This window comes from Leopardus geoffroyi, chromosome A1 (genome assembly GCF_018350155.1).
Source record: "Leopardus geoffroyi isolate Oge1 chromosome A1, O.geoffroyi_Oge1_pat1.0, whole genome shotgun sequence".
NCBI classification, from domain to species: Eukaryota; Metazoa; Chordata; class Mammalia; order Carnivora; family Felidae; genus Leopardus; species Leopardus geoffroyi.
This window is the reverse complement of record NC_059326.1, coordinates 145,699,376-145,723,271: the sequence shown is the minus strand read 5'-3', so window position 1 is coordinate 145,723,271 and position 23,896 is coordinate 145,699,376. Positions and strand designations below refer to the sequence as shown.

At 36.5% G+C, this 23,896-nt stretch overlaps 1 protein-coding gene across 2 annotated transcripts in view; it reads right to left on the bottom strand.

Moving 5' to 3' along the window:
* Positions 1–23,896, bottom strand: part of LOC123607757 (V-type proton ATPase subunit S1-like protein) — a 39,565-nt gene that overhangs the window by 14,698 nt on the left and 971 nt on the right. Inside the window, exons 2-4 of one of the 2 annotated variants that reach the window (XM_045497127.1) lie at positions 20,984–21,295; positions 933–976; positions 618–679 (exon numbers count right to left, since the gene is read on the bottom strand). In XM_045497127.1, coding sequence (XP_045353083.1) covers positions 618–659 — 42 coding nt within the window. In that variant the 5' untranslated portion in view covers positions 660–679; positions 933–976; positions 20,984–21,295. Of the gene's footprint in view, positions 1–617; positions 680–932; positions 977–8,031; positions 8,188–20,983; positions 21,296–23,896 lie in introns of those variants that run through there. The other variant, XM_045497126.1, reaches the window with a different exon arrangement.

Below are 23,896 nucleotides of genomic sequence, written 5' to 3'. Positions count from 1 at the left end.
AGGACATTAATTTTTAATTTTACTTAACTCATTTCATTTGAGTTTAAATGTAAATAGCCACACGTGGCTACTGGCTACTGCTTAGGACAGTGCAGCTCCAGATCATTTACTACACATAAACTAACAGGGTATTCTAATATCAGTCTTCATTTTATGAAACCCTTGCTGATTTCTAGGAAGCTCAAGACAATGCACTTTGGTACTTGACCCTGGAAGTCACAAAGGCAGGTCTATATCTGAAAGAAGATCTACTTATCTACATCAACTATTTCATACCAATTACTCCAGGGTAAGTACAGATAAAAGAGAAATTAAAGAGGCAGCAGCAATCCAAGCTTACCAGTAACCAAAGATAAACCGTTACTATAGTAATCCTGCCTAGAAAGTAACAAAAGTAAAACTGAATATTGTAATGAAAATATACTAGAGCAAGTAAAACTTTAGTTTTTTTCTTTACCATAAGACTATTGTAATGTATTCTCCCACCCAAAGCTTAAGCAAGAATGTTAGTTATTAACAGAATTATTATTTATGTTTTCACAGTGGCTCTGACCTGATTGAAACGTGTTTAATTTTTTTTTTTTAAGATACAATCTAGTTTCCTAACATATCCATACCTGTGTGATTGGTACTGTTGTACAATTCTGGATTTGTTTCATATCTCCATTACTCTGCTGATCTGTCAAATAAATGATACGAATACAAAGGTTAAATGTAACTTATTTATTAATATAACCGAATGACAATAAAATGCTAAGCCATGTGAAATATACCAGGCTTGAGCCTCTTCTGACTGATAATTTAGAATATACTAGTTTAAGAGATTTTACATAAGAGACTGCTGTTCCAATCACCAGTGTTCAGGGAAGCCCATGACAGACAATAACCTTCTCAACTCTTCAAGGAATCATAAGGACAAATACAGATCTTACCGTTTACAACCACTTGTTTATTTGAAGATGTCTGAGAGATGAAACTAGAAAAAAACAAAAAGATGCTGAATAGCTAAATTTCAGATTTAATAAGAAGTTTTAAGGAGGATATTTCAGTTTATGATACATCAAAGTAGAAGGCAAAGTACCTGTCAAAACTGTTTACTTTTCCATAGCAAATTTCTGATTTTAAAAAGTAATACATGTTCGTCAAAGAAAACATGAAAAATTAAGATTTTTTTAAATTTGTAAATATCAACCCTAATCCTTATCCAGTGAATATTATTATTGAAGGCCTACTATGTGCCAAGCAGTGTGCTAAACACTGAGGTTTAACCAAAAATAACCAAATAATAAACCAAATAGTCAAACAATAAAACATAATAAAATATTTTACCATGAAATTTTATACTCACTGTACTCTTAGTATATGAGAGCAAAAATATTCAATCATTTTTATTAAAAAAAAAAAAAAAAAAAAGATGGACTTGGAATGCCTGAGTGGGGTTTGGGCGTCAGACTCCTAATTTTGGCTCACATTATGATCTCACCATTCGTGAAATTGACCTCCATGTCAGGATCCACGATGAGTGTGGAGCCCATTTGAGGCTCTCTCTCCCTCTCCCTCTCTCCCTCGTCCCCACTTGCGCACTCACTAGCTCTCTCAAATGAAATAAGCACTTTAATTAAATAAAAATTTAAAAAAGACCCAATTGCCAAAAAGCTATTTCTGAAAATTATGAAGATGTAAATTTTTTTAAGTTTATTTTATTTATTTTGAGAGACAGAGAGAGAGCGTGCGCATGCAAGAGAGGGGCAGAGAGAGAGGGAGAGAAGGAATTCCAAGCAGGCTCCACGCTATCAGCACAGAAGATCCAGATGTGGGCTGGATCCCACCAACCATGAGATCATGACTTGAGTCGAAATCAAGAGTAGGATGCTTAACTGACTGAGCCACCCAGCCACCCCTAGGATATAAATTATAATATATATCCTTCTGTTGTTTCACTGTACACACACACAAACACAGAGATGCACACACACAACACATATAAGTTACTTTTTATAATACTTAAAAATAGTGCAAATTTTTTTCCACTTAAACGTATATCACAAATATTTTCTCATGTAATTATATATTTTTCTTACGTAATTTTTAAGTTTTTATTTTACTTCCCATTAGCTAACATATAGGGTCATATTAGTTTCAGATGTACAATATAGTGATTGAATAATTCTATATCACCCAGTGCTCATCATGATTTTCTGATATAATTTTGAATTCCATGTTAGTATTTATATCATACAAATGTATCAATTTATTTGACCAAATTCCTTTAAGTATTTAGATTGTTTCCAATTAATAAACAGTACTACACTGAACATTATTGTAGATTGTTTGTTCATATCCCCAAGAAGTTCCTTAAGATAAATTCCTAGAAGTGAAATTGCTAACTTAGAAAATCTACACATCTTTCTAACATGGAATATTATAAACACACATAAATATAATCATGGAATATTGAGAGCACACACATACAAACAGAAAAACAGAAGTCCTCTTCCCACCCGCATGTACTTGTACCCAACATCCAGCTTTAGTAATTATCAAGTCATAAGCAATCTTTTTTCACTTATGAGTTCACCTACTTCTCCTCTGTGGTATTATTTTGAAGAAAATATCAGAAATTATTTGACTTAAGTATGGATGTCTAAAAGATAAGGACTTTTAAAAATAATAGGCCAGTTATATCTAGAAAATATCAATAATTCTTTAATATTAAATATGTCAATTGCTTAAATCTCTAATTGTGTCATAAATGTTATAAATTTTAGTTTATTGCATATTTAAAATTTTTCATAACTTGAACCTATAGTATAGGAGAGTACAGATTAAACTCTATACTTAAGAGACTGCTAAGACCTATATGTACATATGATATTACATAAACTTAATATATTTACAATTAGGGATATATTACATACCATTATCCATATGTAAAACATAATTTTAGCTAAAGAGTTACTAAATCTGTATCACAGTAAAGTGCTTTAAAATGAATTACACGGAACCAATTACAAACTGAATGTACCATTCTCTTGGTAATACAGTCTCTATTAACTAATGAGAATTTCTAAAGAGGACAAATAACTGACCATGCTATCTACTCATTGCTATTAATAAATTCATGCATATATACAACTTTTTCTCACTTTATCAAGTTTACTGAGGTATAATTTAAGTACAATAAACTACATTCACTCAGTGTGTACAATCCGATAAGTTTGAGCATATGCATACCACCATAATAAAGGTACAGAATATTTACATCACACAAAAGTTTCCCCATGCACTTTTGCAGGAGAGAGATGTTCCCTCCATTCTCAGCCACAGGAAAACTAACGACTGTCACTTTAGATTAGTTTGCATTTTCTAGAACTATAAATAGAATAATACATATTCTTTAGTGTTTGGCTTTTTTCAATCTTAACACAATGATAGGGATTCATTGATGTTACATATGTCAATATTTCGTTCCCTTTTATTACTGAGAAATATTTCATTGTATGGATATACCACATTTTGTTTGTCTGAGCATCCACCAATGGACAGATTTAAATGAAAGTAATAATGTAAATAATAATATATTGGAGGGCTGGAGGGGATAAAGAAAGAAAGGTGAGGGAAGTGTTGGAGACTAAAACTTTGTCAATAGTAATTGGAAGTTGTTAGATAATGTCTAAAATGTATTATTTGAGAAATCCGCTATGCATATTTTAATACCGTGGTAGTATGGTGGAGTGTATGATTGTTCCCAACTCCCTGGAAACAATCCCAGAGATGTATATATCCCTGCCCTTGGCCATATACCTTGCAGCATCTCCCTGTAGGTGGAGAAGATTCCCTGCCCCAGAGTTAAGTCTTGGCTATGCATCTTGGTTGAGACAGTGGCATATGAATGGAAGCAATAGTGTGCCAGTTCTCTAGAAATTTTCAGAGGTATTGCATGTGTCTGCCACCTCTTGCCCTTTCCCTCTGCCATGACAATGGCATGCCCAAATAGGGGTGCTCTTTTAATCTAGGTCTTGGAATGACAAGACATGGGAAACAGCTAGAGCAGGGCTATGACAGCCCAGTTGTAGCTATCAACATGTAATATGAGTGAGAAATAAATGTTTGAGATCATGAGATTCTGGAAAGCTGGAGTTGTTTGTTACTAAAGATAAACTGACTAAATTTGTCTAATTTAGTCTTTTTAAAAAGATGCCTTCCTTTAAAAATTTATAAACTTGTATTCTGATTTATAGTAACTCTCATTTGAGTAGGGTTAGCATGAATCAGTCCTCTGAGCCCAATTACACCTAGGACCATTAAGAAATTTAATTTCCTGTAAATTTACTTTAATTTTCCAATCAGTAATCATGTAACCACAATAGAGATGTGCTTTAGCTAAAAGATCTCTATCTTACCTAAACTCCAAACTCTGTAGTGAAAGTTACAAAGTAACTGAATATGTGAAAGAAACACTAATACCCAGGCAATACTGCTTAAAGAGCTTCAAGCTTTCCAATAACATCATCATACACAAACAGACTTTAAAATTTAACTTGAATCTCATTGATCAAAAAATCATATATCATGATACAGGGTTAAGTACTCAATCTTAAAATGTCTTAATGAACAAAAACTGAAAATTCTGAGATATAGTTTACCTAAATGAGATAAAAATGTATTAAGTCATTGTTACCAGGTCACTCGGTTCTCATCCCAGATGTATCAAAGAACTGGAGACCCAAGACCAGACTGGGGAGATAGAGTTTACTGAGTAGATCCGTATAGTACACTTTCAAGAGTGAAAGCGGACCAGAGCCGGAGCAAGGCTGGCAATGGCACCAAGAAGCTCTAGCTGCATCCTTTTAAGCCTGCTTTCTGCACATGTAAGTTTGGCTTGGATTGACACTTTAAAAAAGTGTTTATTTTTGAGATAGAGAATGGGAGAGAGCAGGGGATGGGCAGAGAGTAGGGGGACAGAAGATCCCAAACAGACCCCATGCTGACAGCAGTGAGCTGACGTGGGCTTCGAACTCACAAACCATGAGATCAGGACCTGAGCCGAAGTCCAAGGCTCAACAAACTGAGCCACTCAGGTACCCCTGATTGACATTTTTGATTGACAGCTGGTGGTTATATCGTATTTTGGCTTCTGCGCATGCACCTACCCATGATGCATTCTGTGATAATTGTACTTATTTATGTATTGTATATTTACGAGTGTGTAACGAGTTTTTGTTCTGACCTTAAAGGTTCTAAGGGGCAAGTTACACCTTTTGTGCTCATGCTCAGTGCTTCAAAGTCCCCTTATGGCTTTTGAACCAGCACTGTGGTTAGGCCTTTGCTGTTGTGTTTAGCCCTTAGACTTGGCTCTGAATTTGGTGTTAACCCTCAGGGGTGGCTCGGAAGGTGTGGCCAGCATCTGCTTTACCTCTCCTAGCTCATGCCTAACTAACTGCCTAACAATTTGTAAATATAGTATCTGGTTTGCAAAACAGTTTAATATTCCTGAATAAAAGTATATGAAGGAAGGAAGGAAGGAATGCATGGATGGATGGATAGATGAATGGATAAGCTACCATACTGATAATATGCTTGGCTTGACACTTTGCTCTACTCATTAAGAATTTCCACGTGTTCGCAAATGAAAAACTTTTAGAAGACAACACAGGCTTATTTTCATTTCAATGAATCTATGGTCGTGAATATACAATAGCACTGCTATACTTCTTTTTTAAAATGACTGTAATTTAGATATGCCTTTCCCATACCCATAAGACTAAATTAATCAGGATTTATGGGATACCATAATCTCAACTAAAGATAAAATCAATATGCATTTTCACATCACTACATAATCTCTTAACTAAAATAAGAGCTAAAGAACTACTGGTTAAAGTTACCTATGTGAATAAATTAAGAAATGCTGGTTGAAAAGAAATTAAAAAAATAAAAAAAATAAAAAACCTACACTGTCTCTAAAATATTCAGATCCTTGTCCAGTAAAAGAGATCTCTGCAATACCTTTGAAAAGTAATCAAGAGCCCTAAGTTTGTGGTGAGTGGCTGGTGCCATATTTTTGATACAGCAGGAAGTCCATCATGAGGCTGCCAAGAATGCCTTCATGAAAGTGAAGGTGAAGCAGCCCCATCATGGTTCTATTCAGGATGAAGACCACATTCCCACCATGACCTCTAAGGCCCTGAAAGACCTGCTAACTGTGCTCCCCTCATTTGACCTATTCCCCTGACTGTTCTAGCCAGACTAGCTTTCTTTTGTTGAGTTCCTTGAATGCTTCATCTTCCTTTCTTCTCTCATAAAAGTTTTAGCCTTGTTATTTCCTCTACCTGAAATGTTCTCTATCCTCCCCTTCCCCCTACCTCCTGGTAGTATCCTCCAAATACTGCAGATCACAGCTTAAATGTCACTTCCTTAAGAACACTATTCTTACCATCTCAGAGCAGTTCAGATCCCCCTATTTATATGTGCTCATAGCCTCCCATACTTTTCTTTCAAAATATGACTCACATTTGATTAGTGAGAGAACCTCCCCCACTAGACTTAAAGCTCCATGAAGGCAGGGGCTCTATCTGTTTTACCCACCACTGTAGACCCAGAACCTGGCACAGTGCCTAGCTATTTAAAAGCATCAAGTGTTAAAAATATATGTGTTACATATATGAATAAACTAACAGATTGATGAATGAACAAAGTCTGACAGGGAAGGGGAAAATAGGAGATCACACAGGAAGCTGTGTGAAAAGAAAAATATTTCCTTTTTGTTCAAGGAATTGCTTAAACCCAATTTGAGGAAGCGATATGTAAGGGAAGAGTGGTGACTCCTAGTCTCTCTTAAGCTCAGGAAACAAGTACTAAGCTTAAAATACAATCAACCTTCCCAGAGATGTAAGAACCTTGAATTGACCCATAGGACTGAAAGGTATTTTAAATTTCAGATCCATGATTTGAAAGACATTCATAAAACAGCAAGTGTTGTTTCTTTCATAATGAATTAATATGCTATATTTTTAGATTCAAATGATCATTGATTAATGTGATTTCTAGGATCCCTTCTGAAGCTAAGATTATTTAAACCTAATAAATTTGCTTCAGAAACAGAATTGGGACTTTATAGTACTTGCTGTACATTTTACCAGTGTAATATAGAAATCAGTCATTTCTGTATAAACAAGGTAAGGAAACATTACTAAGCTTTAACAATCTAAGGAGTACAGGTCACCTATTATTTGAGAATGAACTTAAAGCACTGATTTACAAACAATGGGGAAAACAAACAGAAAATGCCTGTACTTCTAGTTTTTATTAGCTGGCGACAAAGATTCTTTAACACAAGTTCTGGCAGACCACCCTGCGTGGCAGTTCACACTAAATTCCCTGATGTATTTGTTGGGATGGCACATAATAAGTAATTAGGAGATTTGACATAAGTTAACTGCTATTCAGATTCTGAATATTCTCCCTTATATATAAATCTCTATAGTTTCCCTTATATGGTATGGAAAGAGCCAAAGGGACAAAGGAAACAGAAATAGAAATTTTGCTTGTTAATTTTAAACGGTATGTAATCTAAACAATTACCATCTCCTACCAGCTAAAATGATTCAACACCTTTTCTTTGAAGGACAGGTTATATATTTCTGAGGTTTTTAAATTCTTCCTTGTTCTATTCTCTCATAATAATGGCAGGAGAAAACCACGAAATCAACATTTACTTGTAAGTGTAAAAGAAACCTGAACACTGATTTGGGTCATTTTCTCATAGATACATACTTTGATACACAATACAAATATTTCTTGTGCATTTTGAATAACTCTTGCCTCTTATAATAAAGATTATATTTTCATCTCTTATTTATAAACTCTGGTTCAATGATTTTATTAGCTACTGAATGATCTAATCTATCCAATTTGAATTATAAACAAATATAGCTATGCAACAATAAAAAGAAATTACAGAACCATCTAGTTCCACACTTGCATCGAAGTTAACAGATGCACTGAATTTAAAAATGTGCAATTACTCACCTTACATTCTTCCTGGCAAGTATCTGGTCAAAAGTTAGAGAAAATCCCATACATAAAAAAATGAGTGAAAAACTAAACAAGATTTTTCTTCCCATCAAGAAATTAATCAGTTTCTTCTAACCAAGCACATCTCCTAATTCATAAATGCAAACAGGGCAGAGGCAGTACTTTCCATGCCTTGTGACTGACAATACATTCAACCAATAAAAAAACCACGTTCCCAGGATGTATTATGTGGGGGAGAGGGTGGAGGGAGGGTCCTGATACTGCTTAATTTAGAGTATAGAGTGAAATCAGTGGGTCTATTTAAGATGTTTGCTTTTTCATGAAAAATTATTGGGGAGCAGATTTTCAATTAACCTCTTTTCAGAAACTGGCATTGCTTTGATACTCTAACTCTTAATAAGAATCTCATACTGCTTTTCAGGTAGCTATTAAATTGCCCTCAAAAATCTATAAGATATACATTATTATATGTATTTTTCAGGTGTATAAGTGAGTAAAAATCTCTGAAACTTATCTAATTTTACACGTGTCCTAGTTCACGGTGTACTGTTAAATTCATGATTCTCCACGTGCTGAGAGATATGGAAGGTAATGGTAAAGAGCACTGACTTTGGAGTCAGACAGCCCTCAAGTGCATTCCCAGCTCCAGTTTCCTCATCTGCTGAGTGGGGACAAAAGTACTTAACTCAAATAATTGTTGTGAAGATATATTGAGGTCCTAAATAGCCAAATCTATCTTGGGAAAGAACAAAGCTGGATGTATCACACTTCCTATTTAAAAATACATTGCAAAGCTACAGTAATTAAAATGGTACAGTACTGCCATTAGAAACTGACATAAAGACCAACAGAACAGAATACAGCACCTAGAAACAGATTCACACATACAGTTAACTGCTCTTCAGCAAGGGTGCCAAGAACACACAATGGGAAAAGGACAAATGGTGCTGGGAAAACTGGATATCCACATGCAAAAAATGAAATCAGAGCCTGATTTCACACCAGACAGAAAAATCAACTCAAAACAGATTAAAGACTTAAAACCTAGATGAAACCACAGGGCAAATCTTCATGACACTGGTCTTGGCAATGATTTCATGGATATGATACCAAAGCACAGACAATAAAAGCAAAAACAGACAAGCAGAACTACATCAGAATAAAAATCTTCTGTACAGCAAAGGAAACCATCAACAGAGTGAAAGGCAACCCACAGAATGGGAGAAGATATTTGCAAAACATATATCTGATAAATCATTACTTTCCAAAATATTTGAGGTACTCTTACAACTCAATAGCGGAAACAACACAAATAACCCAACCTAAAAATGGGCTTGAATAGACAGTTCTCCAAAGATGACATACAGATGGCCAACATCATATAAAAAGGTGCTCAATGTCACTAATCATCAGGGAAATGCAAATCAAAACCACAAAGAGATATGACTTAATGCCTGTCAGGATGTGGAAACAACCAAAGTATCTGCTGATGGCTGAATGGATAAGGAATATGGAGTATATACAAACAACAGAATATTATGCAGCCTTTAAAAAAAGGAAATTCTGTAATATGTGACAACATGGATGAACTTTGAGGACATTATTATAAGTGAAAGAAGCCAGTCACAAATACTACATGATTCCATTTTCATGAGCGTTCTACAACAGGCAAATTCATAGAAAGCAAAGACTGAATGGTGGTTACCAGGGGCTGGAGGTTGAGGAGGAGGAAATAGGTAGTTGCTAATCAACAGGCATAAAGTTTCAGTTAAGCAAGATTAATAAATTCTAGAGATCTGCTGTATAAGATTATACCTGTAGTTAACAATACTGTATTATACACTTTAAAAATTGTTAAGAGGGTGGATCTCACGTTAAATGTTCTTACTACAATAAAATAAAATTTTAAATAAATAATAGAATAGATGAAAGCCTTTCCTTACTTCAATGCCTGGCTAAATAGAGAATATCTAGAGGTGCCTGGGTGGCTCAGTCAGTTGAGCATCTAACTCTTGATTTCAGCTCAGGTCATGATCCCAGAGTCATGGGATAGAGCCCCGCCTAGGAGCTTGAGATTCTCTCTCTCTCTCTCTCTCTCTCTCTCTCTCTCTCTGTCCCTCTTCCCAACTTGCCCACTCTCTCCCTCTCTCTCTCTTTCTCTAAAATTAAAAAAAAAAAGAAAGAATATCTATGGTTATTCTTTCCTTGCCAGCCTCCACTTCCACTCCCTTGCCACCTAAAAAACATGCAAAACACAAACCAAAGAACAAAATCCCTAAGAGTCGTTTTACATTTTAAAAAATACAATTAAAATGCCACAATAAAGAAAATCTTCCAAAATGAACATGTCAGCATTTTCGGCACTTAAGAACCGTGATGACTTTAATGGCAAAGTACTGGTAGCTGAAAGGCATCATATTTTAAGTGACACTTCAGGGATGATGGATTATAGGAAGGCTGGGGACGTGACCCTGAGGACATGTACTTTGTACACACACCATCCTCTAACATGGCTCTAGGAAGCCCTATAGAGAAGTGAAGAGGAGATGAACACACAACTAGGGATGGGGGAGGGGGATGGAGAAATAAGGAAGATGCTAAGAAATATTATAAAACAGAAGAGGTCATCACCATCAATGTGTCCTTTCCATGCTCATCTTATTTCTACTTCCCATATTTCCTTTTCTTCTCTGTTCTTTCACTCTGCCCAACTTCTACTCCCTACCTCTCCTGTCACCTTCCTGTCTTTTTCCTGATTTTGTGGAATTTCTGGTAGTAAGATGGGCCTGGACAGGAGGAGTTTAGTCGTAGGCAGGCTGGCCAAATAATACATAGGACACCCGGTAACAGGTGAATTTCAAATAAACAATAAATAGTTTTAATAAGTATGTTCCATGCAATATTTGGATATGCTGTATTAAAAAATCATTTGTTGTTTATCTGAAATTAAATTTAACTGGACATCTTGTATTTTTATTTGCTAAATCAGGCAATCCTAGTCTTAGGGCTCTGCTACTCAACTCTGAACATGCATACAAATCACATGAGATTTTGTTAAAATGCAAATTCTGATCCAGTCTGGGGTGGGGCATGAGCTTCTTTGTTTCTAACAAGTTTCCACATGATGCTGATGCTGCTTGTCTGTGAGGAGCAAGGACCTAGAATAGCACTGTTCAACAGAAATATAATGAGAGCTATGTATATAATTTAAAATTTTCTAGTAGCCACACTGAAAGAAGCACAAACAGGTGAGGTACATTTTAATAATATATTTTCTTTAGCCTAATATATCTATAATACTATTTCAAACATAAAAATTAATAAGATATTTTACCTTCCTTTTCTGCTCTAAGTCTGAAACCTGGTATACAATTTACATTTATACACATCTCAATTCGAACTAACCAAAATTTCCAGTGGTTAGTAACCACATGTGGCTAACGGTGATCGTACTGGCCAGTGCAAATGTAGTACATTGCCTCCAGCTGCCAGAGCAATAGCTCATAGTCTCCCATAGCAGCAGCAGTAGGGTCTGATCCCAGTGCTCCTCAGATCCCTGGTCAGGGGAAGGTAAGAGGCCAAGCCCATGAAGACCCCAGTACTGTGATAATAATGGTTCAGTTAACACTCAGAGACCACAGTGTTACCTCCTTGGTGCTTACCATGTAAGTTATATTTCCAGTTATATTTTCAGGTGCACAATGTATACACAATTTTTATTTTTAAATCAAGTTTCACTTCAATATATTTTATGTCTTGATTCCTAAATTTTTAACACAGCATTCCTTCTGTTGTTGAAATTTTCCTCCACTTGGTGAAGACTATTTAAGGTAGAATAATTAGTAGCTAGTAGGTTTCACACATGTATTTTAAAATAGAAGTCACACTTAAGATGTGATTGTCAGAGAATAGCTCATCTGTAACTTTAGAAAAGCAATGATAAAAATGTTAATGTGATAATTTGCAGGCTGCAAGGCACTAAGATATCACCTGCTTGGCATTGTACCTCCCCGCTGATATGGCTGAAGGGTCCTTGTCCAGAAGTGTGAAGGGTCTGACATTTTACCCAACAGATAAGCTAACAAGTCAGCTTGTTAGTTTCATGGATTCTGGCAGAAGACACAAGACTCCAGGGCCAGAGACAAAGAAGTTTATTACTCACCACATAGCAAGGAGCATAAGCATCAGTATATTGTGACAATACCCCTTGCCCATAGAGCAATACATCTAGGCCCACATGGACGTTTGTACACACAATGGGTTTCATTTCATGAGACAAATCCTGAGTTTCCAAGGCTGTAAGTAAACCTGCCCTTTGTAAGAGGAAGACACTATTTCTACCTATCAAGGCTGTTCACTATACATACATCCTAAAGATAATCCAAAACAAAACACAGTTTTGGATCCTAAAGATAATCCAAAACAAAACGCATTCTAATATTTGCCTGAAGGAACATCGAGCATTTGCCAGACCACAGTTTCTATTCATCCAAATGCTCTTAAACCAAAAATCACTTTAGTCAAATGTTCAAATCAATTATAGTAGTCTTTGCTAAGTTTGCAAACTGATACAAAATCTAAATCCATCCACCTCCTACAGTCTTGCATGGCCTGGCCCTTGCTGGTCTCTCTTGCTTCATTTTATGCTAACCTTTCTCCCAACCATGCTCCAGGACACTGGCTTAGATTCAGCTTTTCTCAACACCCTCCACATGCCAACATTTTTACACCTCAGTGACTGTACATATTGTTCCTTCTGTGGAGATTACCTCATCCCCTCCTAACCCTCCCTGCATTCTGTTCACCCTCATCATAACATATATCACATTTGTACTGAGATATTTACTTTCTTGTTACCTATTTATGGTGTGTTTCTTCACCAGAAGGTCTGCTCCATGGCAGCAGGGACTGCATCTAATTAACTGATACACCTAGAGTCTAAGGTGCTGCTGGTCCAAGATGATGCTCAATAAGATGTATAGAGTAATGAATAAGCCCAGCAAAAATGTCACATAATTAATTCTCACTTTGTGCACATGGTTGTGACTCCCAGAGCCTGACTATCTAGGCAGCCATAACTAGAAAATCAACTAATTCAAGTATTTCATCAAATTCAGTAGCTTGAAATGCAAATATACAAAACCCAAGTTACATCAGTTCATTAGCAAAATACCAGAGTAGTACTTCTTGCTCTGTATAGGGGAGTGTGATTCTCTAATGGTTAATACATGTCAACTTGACTGGGATACAACGTGCCCAAATATTTTGCTAAACATTATCTGGCCTTGTCTCTGACAGTGTTTCTAAATGAGATTAATATTTGTATCAGTAGACTGAGTGAACTGCCTTCCCTAATGTGAGTGGGCCTCACCCAATCCACTGAAGGTCTGAGTAAAATAAAAACGTGGAGTAAGGGAGTTTTTACTTTCTCTACTTGTCTTGGAGCAGAGAATTCAGTGTTCTCCTGCCTTCACATTTCCTAGGACTGGAGTTATACCATTGGCTCTCCTGGGTCTCCAGCTTGCTGACCACAGATATTGGGATATCTCAGCCTCCATAACTGCACGAACCAATTCCTATAACAAATCACATATAGGATTAATTTTATATATATATATATATATATATATATATATATATATACACACACACACACATATATATACACAAACATACACATATATATGAATTTCATATATATACATACATATATATACATTCTATTCATATACATATATATGTATATATATGAAATTCATATATGTGTGTGTGTGTGTGTGCATATATATATATATATAATTTTTCTGGAAAATCCAGACTAATGCAGACTCTTTATTAAATTCAGAGTCCAACTGTTGCCATGATTTCTACTAATTTTCATCAAATCAACTTCTGAGTTGATTAGAATCAGATTAGTAAATGAAATACTTATAAGTGCTTTTGCTTTAAAATGTTAATTTGTCTTACTTTTGATTCCCCATTGACTTCTTGGAACATAAGTGATATACCAAATTAGTGGCATACATTTCTGTTCTTGGATCTCAAGCTTCACTGAAACAATAGTCCTGCTCTTTCATAAATTTGTCCATTAGACAAATATTGATTGCCATATGCTACCTGCCAGGAATACAAGATGAACAGGACACTGCCCTGATCCCCATGAGACTAGTAGCTCAGTGATGTGCAGAAATGTAAACAAATAATTGGAGTAAACACCTTAGGGATGCTTCACGTAGCAAACCAATGACGTCCACTGATATTGGCCACAACTCCACTCCAGGCAATGGCTGATAAGGACTGGAGGAAGGCAGTTATTTAATAGACTAGAGACAAGAGATGAGACATAACTCTTTTGAAAAGCTGAAGCAGCTTTCCAGTTCTTGACTCTACTTTCTTATGAGGTCAGTGTGTATCTTTTGGTGCTGAAGTGTGTGAGTTATCCCAGTGTCCTCCCAATAACTTGGCTTTTGGTCTTAACACAGCTTGAAATGGGTTTCCGTTACTTATAGTGCAAAGGAAACTTTATTGGAAGGGTTTGCTAAGTACCAAATTTACTGTGATAATTAGAGGCATGGACTAGGAAGGGAGGTCTAAGTGTTAAGAAGGACCTAACAGACCTGGGTTCTAAGGAGGAGAAGGCCTCCACCACTTGAAAAATGCTCTCACCAGGAAGATGCAGGACCCACCTTGACAGAGATAGGGTTTTAATTCACTAAGTAAAACTCATATTGAAAATATGTGCCATTTTGATGTTGCCATATACTTCAGGCCATCATTTATAATAGGCACAAAATAGATTCTTTGGACAAAAATTAACCAGCACAGTTAGTTTCTAAGAGAGTATAGCATACAACCACCTGGTACAAATCCAAAATGTTGTCTGCTAAATTAGTTAATATAAATTTGGAAATTTTAACTGAAAACCTATCTGGGTAAATTTTAGATATTCACTGGCACATAAGCGCATTATTCCATACTATGAAAAATGATACCCATGGTGGGGTTCTCGTTTAAGATGGTGATATTCTAAGATCTTGAACTTCTTTCCTCAGACATGCTGAGTGTACCACTACATATGAAACAATTTCCTATTAAAAAACCTAAAGCCTGGCTGAGTCATGGTTACACATCAGGCAAATGAAAAGAAAACCAAATCAAAGTGGGTAGGAAAAGCTGGGACACAATTTCACCATAAACCCTACCACAGGTGTGGCAACCCACAATCAGGAGGGAACTCAAACCCAGAGCTTCCTCCTGAGTGGTAAAGAGTTCAAAGTCCACATCAGACACCTCAACTTTTAAGATATGTACTTGAGAGATGAGCCCCCAAAACATCTAACTTTGAAAACCAACGGGGTTCCTGTTTGAGACCCACAAGACAGCAGCGATCTAAGAAATGTCTCTTAAACAGCCCTCTCACTTGGACTGACTCACTTCAGGGCCCCCAGCTCAGAGGCAGCTGATCACCTCCGAACTTAAAATGAAGGAGGCTCACCTGCTTATATTAAAACCTTGACGTGAGGGGCAGGCATCTGCTTTAATACACACATCTCTCTATGTTTATATATATTTGTTGATGGAAGGTTTTTAACTATGATGGATAAATGGATAAAGAAAATATGGTATATTTATATGGAATATTATATAGCCATAAAAAATAGTGAAATCTTTACATTTGCAGAAACAGGGATAGACCTCAAGGGCATTAAGCTAAGTGAAATAAGTCATAGAAAGACAAATGTATATGGAATCTAAAACACAAAACAACCAAGTTCATAGATACAGAGAACAGATTAGTGATTGCAAGGGGCAATGGGTAGTGGAGGATGGGGAAAATGGGTAAACTGTGTTGTTTGGGTTTTTTAGTTTCAATAAATTTAATAAAAAATCCTTTAAAAATGAAAAAGACCATATCTATGAACTGGTTTCAGATTCATTCATTTGGGTTATCTTAATAATCAGTAATGTCTGTGGCACCCGGGTGGCTCAGTCAGTTAAGCATCTGACTCTTGATTTCGGCTCAGGTCATGATCTCATGGTTTGTGAGATGGAGCTTCGAGGTGGGCTCCTTACTGTCAGCTTGAGATTCTCTCTCCCTATCTCTCTGCCTCTCCCCTGCTTGTGCTCTCGCTCTCTCTCTCTCTCTCTCTCAAAATAAATAAATAAATAATTGTCGTAGACTCTAAGTCTAAAGTTCTTTTTTGTCTAGCAAAAGAGTGGGACGCAGGATTGAAAGCGAGAGATGGCTAATGTCCGGGAAAAGACAAGAGCGCCGAATAAGGGTCCTTTGCCCGTTTTTATTAGGATCAGAAGGCTTACAAACATGGCGATGGACATGCACAAAGGGACAATGAATCTGTGATCATTAATTTGTGGACATAAGGGAAAGGGAGTCTTGAGGATATTTGTGGTTAGGGGTTTGGGTTAATACCAAACAAACTCCGGGAGCTGGGCAGTCAGGAGGAAGGTTGTTTACAGCGGACATGAGGCAGCAGCTCTGTTTATCTTAGCTAGCCTAGAGGATGAGACAGATAGGGTAGTAACCTCAGGGTTGACAAGGCACCTTTTCTTTTGTTAACCATCTCCACTCTGGGCTGCTTTGCCTGCAGCATAGTGGTGCATAGTCCAATTCACCAATTTACCTAACCTGGCCCTACTGTCCTGTGAAAGCAGCTTTTCTGCTATAGTACTAAATTGGGAGTGCTTCCACCCTGAATATCTAATCTTGTTTATTTCATATACCTATGTACTGGGCACCTTTGCATGGTTTCTATTTCAGGCCTTTGCCTCTCCCTCTTTATTTTGGGGGCTCTGCACCCCCTCTCTATTTTGGGGTGCCTTTGCACCTCCCTATTCCTAGAACCTTTATGCCTCCCTATTCTCGGGGTGTCTTTACACCCCCCTATTCTTGGGGTGCCAATCTGATTTTCCCAAACTCGGGTGTGAGCATTTTATGGCTTTGTATTTCTTTATGCCTTGTTAACCCATTGGTGTAAGCCTTGGGGATTCCTAAGCTTATCCCCCACAAATAATACATACATACACACATACATACATACATACAAATGAACAAAGAAGCTCTTAACAATCAGTACAGACTGCTAGAACCAACAAAAAGTAGTATCAGTGGAAAAATTACTCTTGTCCTTTTCTCTTCTTCCCTCATTTCTTTTCTTCCTCCCTTCCTCTAGCTCCTCACTCCTTTTTCTCTCTTGTTATTTGTTCTTTCAGTTTAAGGGGTGGGAGGGGGGAATCCTGCTTTATCTTATTTAAAGTCCTTTAAGCAATAAAGTCTTAGTGATATAAAATGCACATTTACTTTTATAGGAGTTTTTATATTTATATTATAATAACTTATACATTACACTTAAGTAATCTAGAAATAGTCCTAATGAAATTTCATTTTACTGGGGAATGCAAAGCTGAAGAGTAATCTCTGATGACTCCCCATCACCAAAGATCAACTGGTCTTCACTGAACTCACAGAGAACACAGATCTGGCCCACCTGCCAGACTTTTTAACCTCTCCAGGGAATGAGATTCTAAAACTTAATATTCTAATGAGTGAAAGAAATTATCTTTCTTTTCCTAGTGAGAGAAATGATCCTTTAACGTTTCTTACAACTCAAAGGTCTCTGCTGAAATAAAAGTCTATTTTCTTTTGTTTTGTTCTCAGCCAAGTTAGAGAATACCTGGGGAATAACTTCCAATATGCATAGTAAAATAACTCCCTTCCAGGAACTTCACAAAGGACATCAAAGAGCAGTGTTGTCAAATCCCCCTAGATCTTACCCAGAGGTTTAATTATAGTAACAAGATTTTAAAGACCAGGCCTGATTACTGTTAAGATTATATGATAACACACACATCTTTCTTTAGTTCCACCTTGAAATAGATAGGAGAAGAAATATTCACTGCACCAAAAGTAGTTAGAATGAGAGGATAAGAAATCTCATTCATTTTGGATAAGAGAAAAATTGCATTTAATAATTTAATCAGGAAAAATGAAGCACTCAACATTCATCACTAGTAGTTACACAGAGCAAGTAATCATTGGTCTTATTCTTACTGCTTCTTCTTTCTCACTTAAAGCTGTTATTTCAACTTGTCACATTTCCATAGCAACTAATACCTCAATTTTTATAGTTAAAACACTTGAAATCATTTCTAACTATTCTAAATGCTCCAATATATTGTTAAAACCCTTGGCTGCTCTTCCTAAAAAGCCAACTTCTCTCTCATATGGTACAAAGAATCAGCATCACCCTTGACCTAAATAAACCTCATCAACTTATCTAATTTTTGAAGACCAATCTTTTTTCTTAGTTGGGAGGGTGGAGGGACTCTGAGATAAGTCAAATAATGATATCTTTCTGCCCCACCTGACTGCTACACCAGCTGAGAAATAAAACAAGGGGTAAGACAAATGGAGACCAAAATGCCACCTTCACTACTGTGAAAGGCCAAGATGCCAAAATTTAGTGCAGGAGCAAAACTAACTGAAACTGAACCCCTCCCCACAGAAGCCAGATATGACTGCCTGTCATGTCAGCAGTGGATTCTCAACAGGGAAGAGAGGGCTGGTGCAGAAGAAATGGGAAAGGTCTATTCCAAGGGGAGGCTGGGTCTCAAAAAGGAAAGAAGGGCTGAACATACCCAGACTATTTTTCCTAATTAACCACAGATGTCATCCTTAGCTGGCATGGAATGAGTAAACTGGCAGAGAAATAAGGAGTTACATTAACTTAACTCCTTCTACTTGGAAGGGAATACTAGAAAAGGGAAATACTCTTTTTCTTGCCCTACTCCCCCAACATTTCAAGAACTACTAAACACCATTCTTTCACAACAAAGTGCCTATCACTTTGCACATACCTCTGGTAACCTACAGATAGCAGGTTGCAATTTATAAGAATACTGTAATCTTAAGAATTGCACCTCTTATTTTTCCTGGTATTTTGCTGGCTAGAAAATTGTTTTTCACCATTGTGTGCCTTATTTACTTAACATGCATTAAAATTTTTTCTGAACTACTTAAAAGTCAAAATTTTACTTTATAACTAATCTGAAAACCAACAAACATGCTATAGTTAACTTAAGTCTTAATTTCCTCTTTGTAAAATGGTGTTAATAATAACACTTACCACACAGGTGTTGTTTTGAAGATTAAAACAAATTAGGCATGTGAAGTCCTATGCCTGGCACCTAAATAGTGCTCAATACCTATTAGAGATGGTGGTGGTGGTGATGTCATGATTTCACTCTTCCATCACGGTTTAAGTCCAAATTATATTCAGAATTTTATGAAATCTTCTCATCTTCAATGCTATTTCCTACAATCTCTTATCTGTACTATTTCATCAGCCCCCTCCTTGGATAAACCGACTCCTCTCTTGCCCCTTCATTGTGCCCTTCCATAGCAAGCACAGTGATTTTTTTAAAAAAGTAGATCAGATCGTGTACCTCTCTTACTTGAAGCCCTCCAATGGCTTCTCATTGTACCCAGAATAAAGTCCAAACTCCTTATCAGGGCCTACAAGTTGGACTTGAGCTGGCCCTGTCCAACTCTCTAACCTCATCTTCCTCTATTATCCTGCTGACTGTCTATGCTTCAGCCATGGTAGCCTTCTTTCTTTCCCTCTAATTCCTCAAGCTGATTCTTATTCAGGGGGCCTTTTTAAGAAATTTAGGCCCAAGGTTGAGGAAAATTCTTTCCATTTCCAGGCTTCAAATTAAGTAATAAGCTCTTTCTTTATCAGAAAATGAAAAACTCAAAGCTCCAAAAACAAAAATTAAATCATTTTTTTCTTCTCTTAGCTATAGTAATCAAAAGCTTTCATTCATAACACACTCTGACCATTGGTTCATGCCTTGTTATTTGCTTTTCATAATAATATAATAATTAAACACAATACCAAAAATAAACCATAACCCAACATCCAACTATGACCTTCCCACATCCGCCCTCACCTCTCATCACTATTATCACCCTGAATACAGAACACAGAAGACCTGAACAGCACTATCAACACTTTGGGCCAATGAACATTTATAAAACATTTTTCCCAACATCAGCAGAAAATGCTTTTTTTTCAAGGGTATATGAAAAATTCACCAAGAGTGATTATATTCTGGGCTATAAAGCAAACTACAACAAAAATTTTGTTAAAGTTCTTAGACCATAATGGAATTAAACTAGAAATGAGCAACACAGATATTTGGAAAATCTCCACATATCTGGAAATTAAGAAACATAATTCTAAATAATCCATTGTTCAAAATTAGTAAATGTTTTGAATTGAATTAAAACTAGAATGTAACCTATCAAAACTCAAGGCATGCATCAAGCAGTGCTTAGATATTTATACCATTAAATATATAGAAAAGAACAAAAGTCTCAAATCAATGACCTAAGCTTTAACTTTGAAAAAACTGGAAAAAGAAGAGCAAATTTAAATCCAAAGCAAGCAGAAGAAAGTAAACAATACAGACAAGACCAGAAATCAATGAAATTAAAAACAGAGAAACAGAAAATCAGTTAAAGCAAAAGCTGGTTCTTTGAACAGATTAACAAGATTAAAAAACTTTTAGCTGACCAAAAATGGAGCGGGAAGACACAGCTACCAGTGTCAGGAATGGAAGATGAGACATCACTACGCATCTACAGATATTAAAAGAATTATAAGGGAATATTACTAACAACTTTATGGCCATACATTAGACAACTAAGACAAAATGAACACTTTCCTTGAAAGGTACACAACCAAAACTCACTCAAAAAGAAATAAATAACCCATATAGTATTATATTTCCTAATGAAAACCTCCCAATAACATATATTTTTATAACATTCTTATGTTAATGCGTAATAGAAAGTCTGAACAGCTTTACGTAGTAATTATTAAAACTGAGATGAAATAGACAAACTCTTAGAAAACTGACTTACCAAATATGAATCAAGAAGAAATTGCAGTTCTATGAATGGTTCATTAATTATTAAAGCAATTTAGTCTGTATTTAATATCTTCCCACAAAGGAAACACCACATCCAGATGGCTTTGCAGCATGTTTTACTAAACCTTCAGGTACAGAGCATCCCAACTTTAGATGAGCACTTCCTGTAAATATCAATTCAATTTGTAACTTCTTTTTGCTTTCTTTCAGGTGCTTTTGTGGAGCACAGTTTCTTAATATGGTCAAATTAGCCATTCATTTCTTCTTATCCTGTGTAGTTCATGAAGGTATTCACCTTTGTTACCTATTAAGAAATTAAAAAATTTGTTGTTGACATGTAGGCCCTCAATCTGTCTGGGGGTGATTTTTGTTTTCAGACTGACATGGTGATCTAATTTAATGTAAGTAACCAGTTTTTGTGCAACTCCACCAGTCCTTCCTTTATACATTGATCTGACATCTAGTTCTGTTATTTAATAATATTCTATATATAGGAGTCTCTTGCTGGCCTCTCTATTCTGTTCATTGGTCAATTTATCTACTTCTGTACTAAAACTGCACTATCTTATGTAACTTCATAGAAATTTCTCATATCTGGTAGGGCCAGGTCTTCAGAAGTGTTCTGACTATTCCTAGCTCTTAACTCTTCCAGCTTCAATCTCATGGTTCACTATGATCCTTGCCTTGCAACCACTCTGAACTCCTTTGCCCTTCCTCTGTCACATTCACCTGACTAGACCACACTCCCAGTCCTATTACCCAGCTCTCAACCTACTAAGTCACCATATTAAGTGTGAAGCAAACACAAAACCTAATCCCCAGTGTGATGTTATTAGTAGATGGGTTGTTTGGGAACTGACTAGGTCATAAGGGTGGAGTCTTCATGAATGAGATTAAGACCCTTATAAAAGGACCCCAATATGTCAATTACATCTCAATAAAACTGGAAAAAATATGCAAATAAATAAAACAGACCTCCCCGCCCCGAGAGCTACATTCGCCCTTCTGTTATTTGAGGTTATATTAAAAAGGGATGGATCAAGAAATGAGCTCTCACTAGATACCAAATCTGCCAGCACCTTGTTCTTGGATTTCCCAATCTTCAAAACTGTAAGAAATAAATTTCTGTCATTTATAAGCCACCCAGTCTATAGTATTTCTTTAGATACCAAATCTGCCAGCACCTTTATCTTGGACTTCCCAATCTTCAGAACTGTAAGAAATAAATTTCTGTTATTTTATAAGTCACTCAGCCTATAGTATTTCATTATAGTAGCCTGAAACGACTAAGGCACTATCCCTCAGTATAACAGGTATAATAAAAGTGTTTACATTTTAGTGTTATTAGAATTAAGTTAATAAATATAAGTCACCTAAAACAGTATGTGGCACATAGTATTATTTAATACTAGTAGTGTTATTCTAGATGATGATTTCATACTCTATCCTCTCTCCTCTAATGTCTTTTCCCTACTCTTTCTCTGTACTGATGACCTTACTGGTTTCATTAAGGAAACAGCAATCAAAAGAGAAGTTCCACATTTTCCCACCAACAAATCTTCCAATTTACTTGTAGTGGTACCCCTATAGTCTGCCTTCTCTATTACTATAGATAAATTGTTATTATTCCTAAGGCCAATTCCTCCACTTGGGGACCCTTCTAGTTTCCCCAAGGACTTGTTCACGCAATTATCCCCTTTCTCTAATGAACTATCCATTTTTCTTCTCTATTGGAACAATCCCCTACAAAAATGTCATACAGTCTGCCATCTTAAACGAACTCATCCTCACTCCACATCCTCCTCCAGACAGAACCCCTTTTCTCTGCACATTATAGAAATATGCTCTCCAAAAATATGTCAATAACTTCTGTCTACACTATTTTATTTCCCATATTGTCTTGGCTCCAATCCAGATCAGGCTTACATCTTTGCAACTCCATGGGAACCCCACTTAACAAAATCACTAAAATCCTCCACATTGCCAAATGCATGACAATTCCCAGTCCTCATCTTACTCTCCTTTCACACTTGCTCACTTCTACTTAACTTGGCTTTGATGAGAGTACAGAATTGGGCACTCTTCAGGCTATTTTGCTTCACCTCCCTTTTGTATCCTAAGTTTTAGTGTGCCCAAGGCTCAGGTCTCCAACCTTTCTCTATTCTAACTACAGTCATTCCCTAAGTGATATTACTTAGGGCTATGGCTTTCAATCTGTCTATTCACTCACTGATAATTCCCTTGAACTCCCCCCCATATATCCAACTGCCTACCTCCCATACCTACCTAGAAGTCCAAAAGGCATCTCAAACTGACACATCGATAACTGAACTCTTAATTTCCCCTTCTAAATCTGTTCCTCTCCCAAAATATCCCACTTAATAAAGAACACCACAAATCACCAAGTTGCTCAGGTTGAAAATCATAATTCCTCTCTGACATCCTACAGTCTTCAGCAAATCTTGCCGGCTCAACCATCAGTGTATCTAATCCAACACTTTTTACCACCTTCACTGACAGTCCAAGCTATCATTACATGTCTCAACTGGACTATTACAACACCCTCCCAAATGGTCTCACAGATTCATCTCTTACAGTTTTTTTTTTTTTTTAATAAGTGATCCTATATTTTTATAGGATCAAACCTGTAATATCCTATCATTACTCCCCTGCTCAAAACTTTTCAATGGCATTCAGTCACACAAAGAATAAACAAAGCCTTTATCAGGATCTACAGGCTTCACAATTTCCTGTGCACCTTAGACCTCATCCAGTGCCACCCTAGTCCTCACTCACTGAGTTCCCCCTCCTTGATTCTTCAGTTCTGAAAAAGTGCCCCCTCTCATTCTCCTCATTGAGAGCCCCTTTTCCTGAATGCTCCACCCCATATACTTTGTCTAACTGG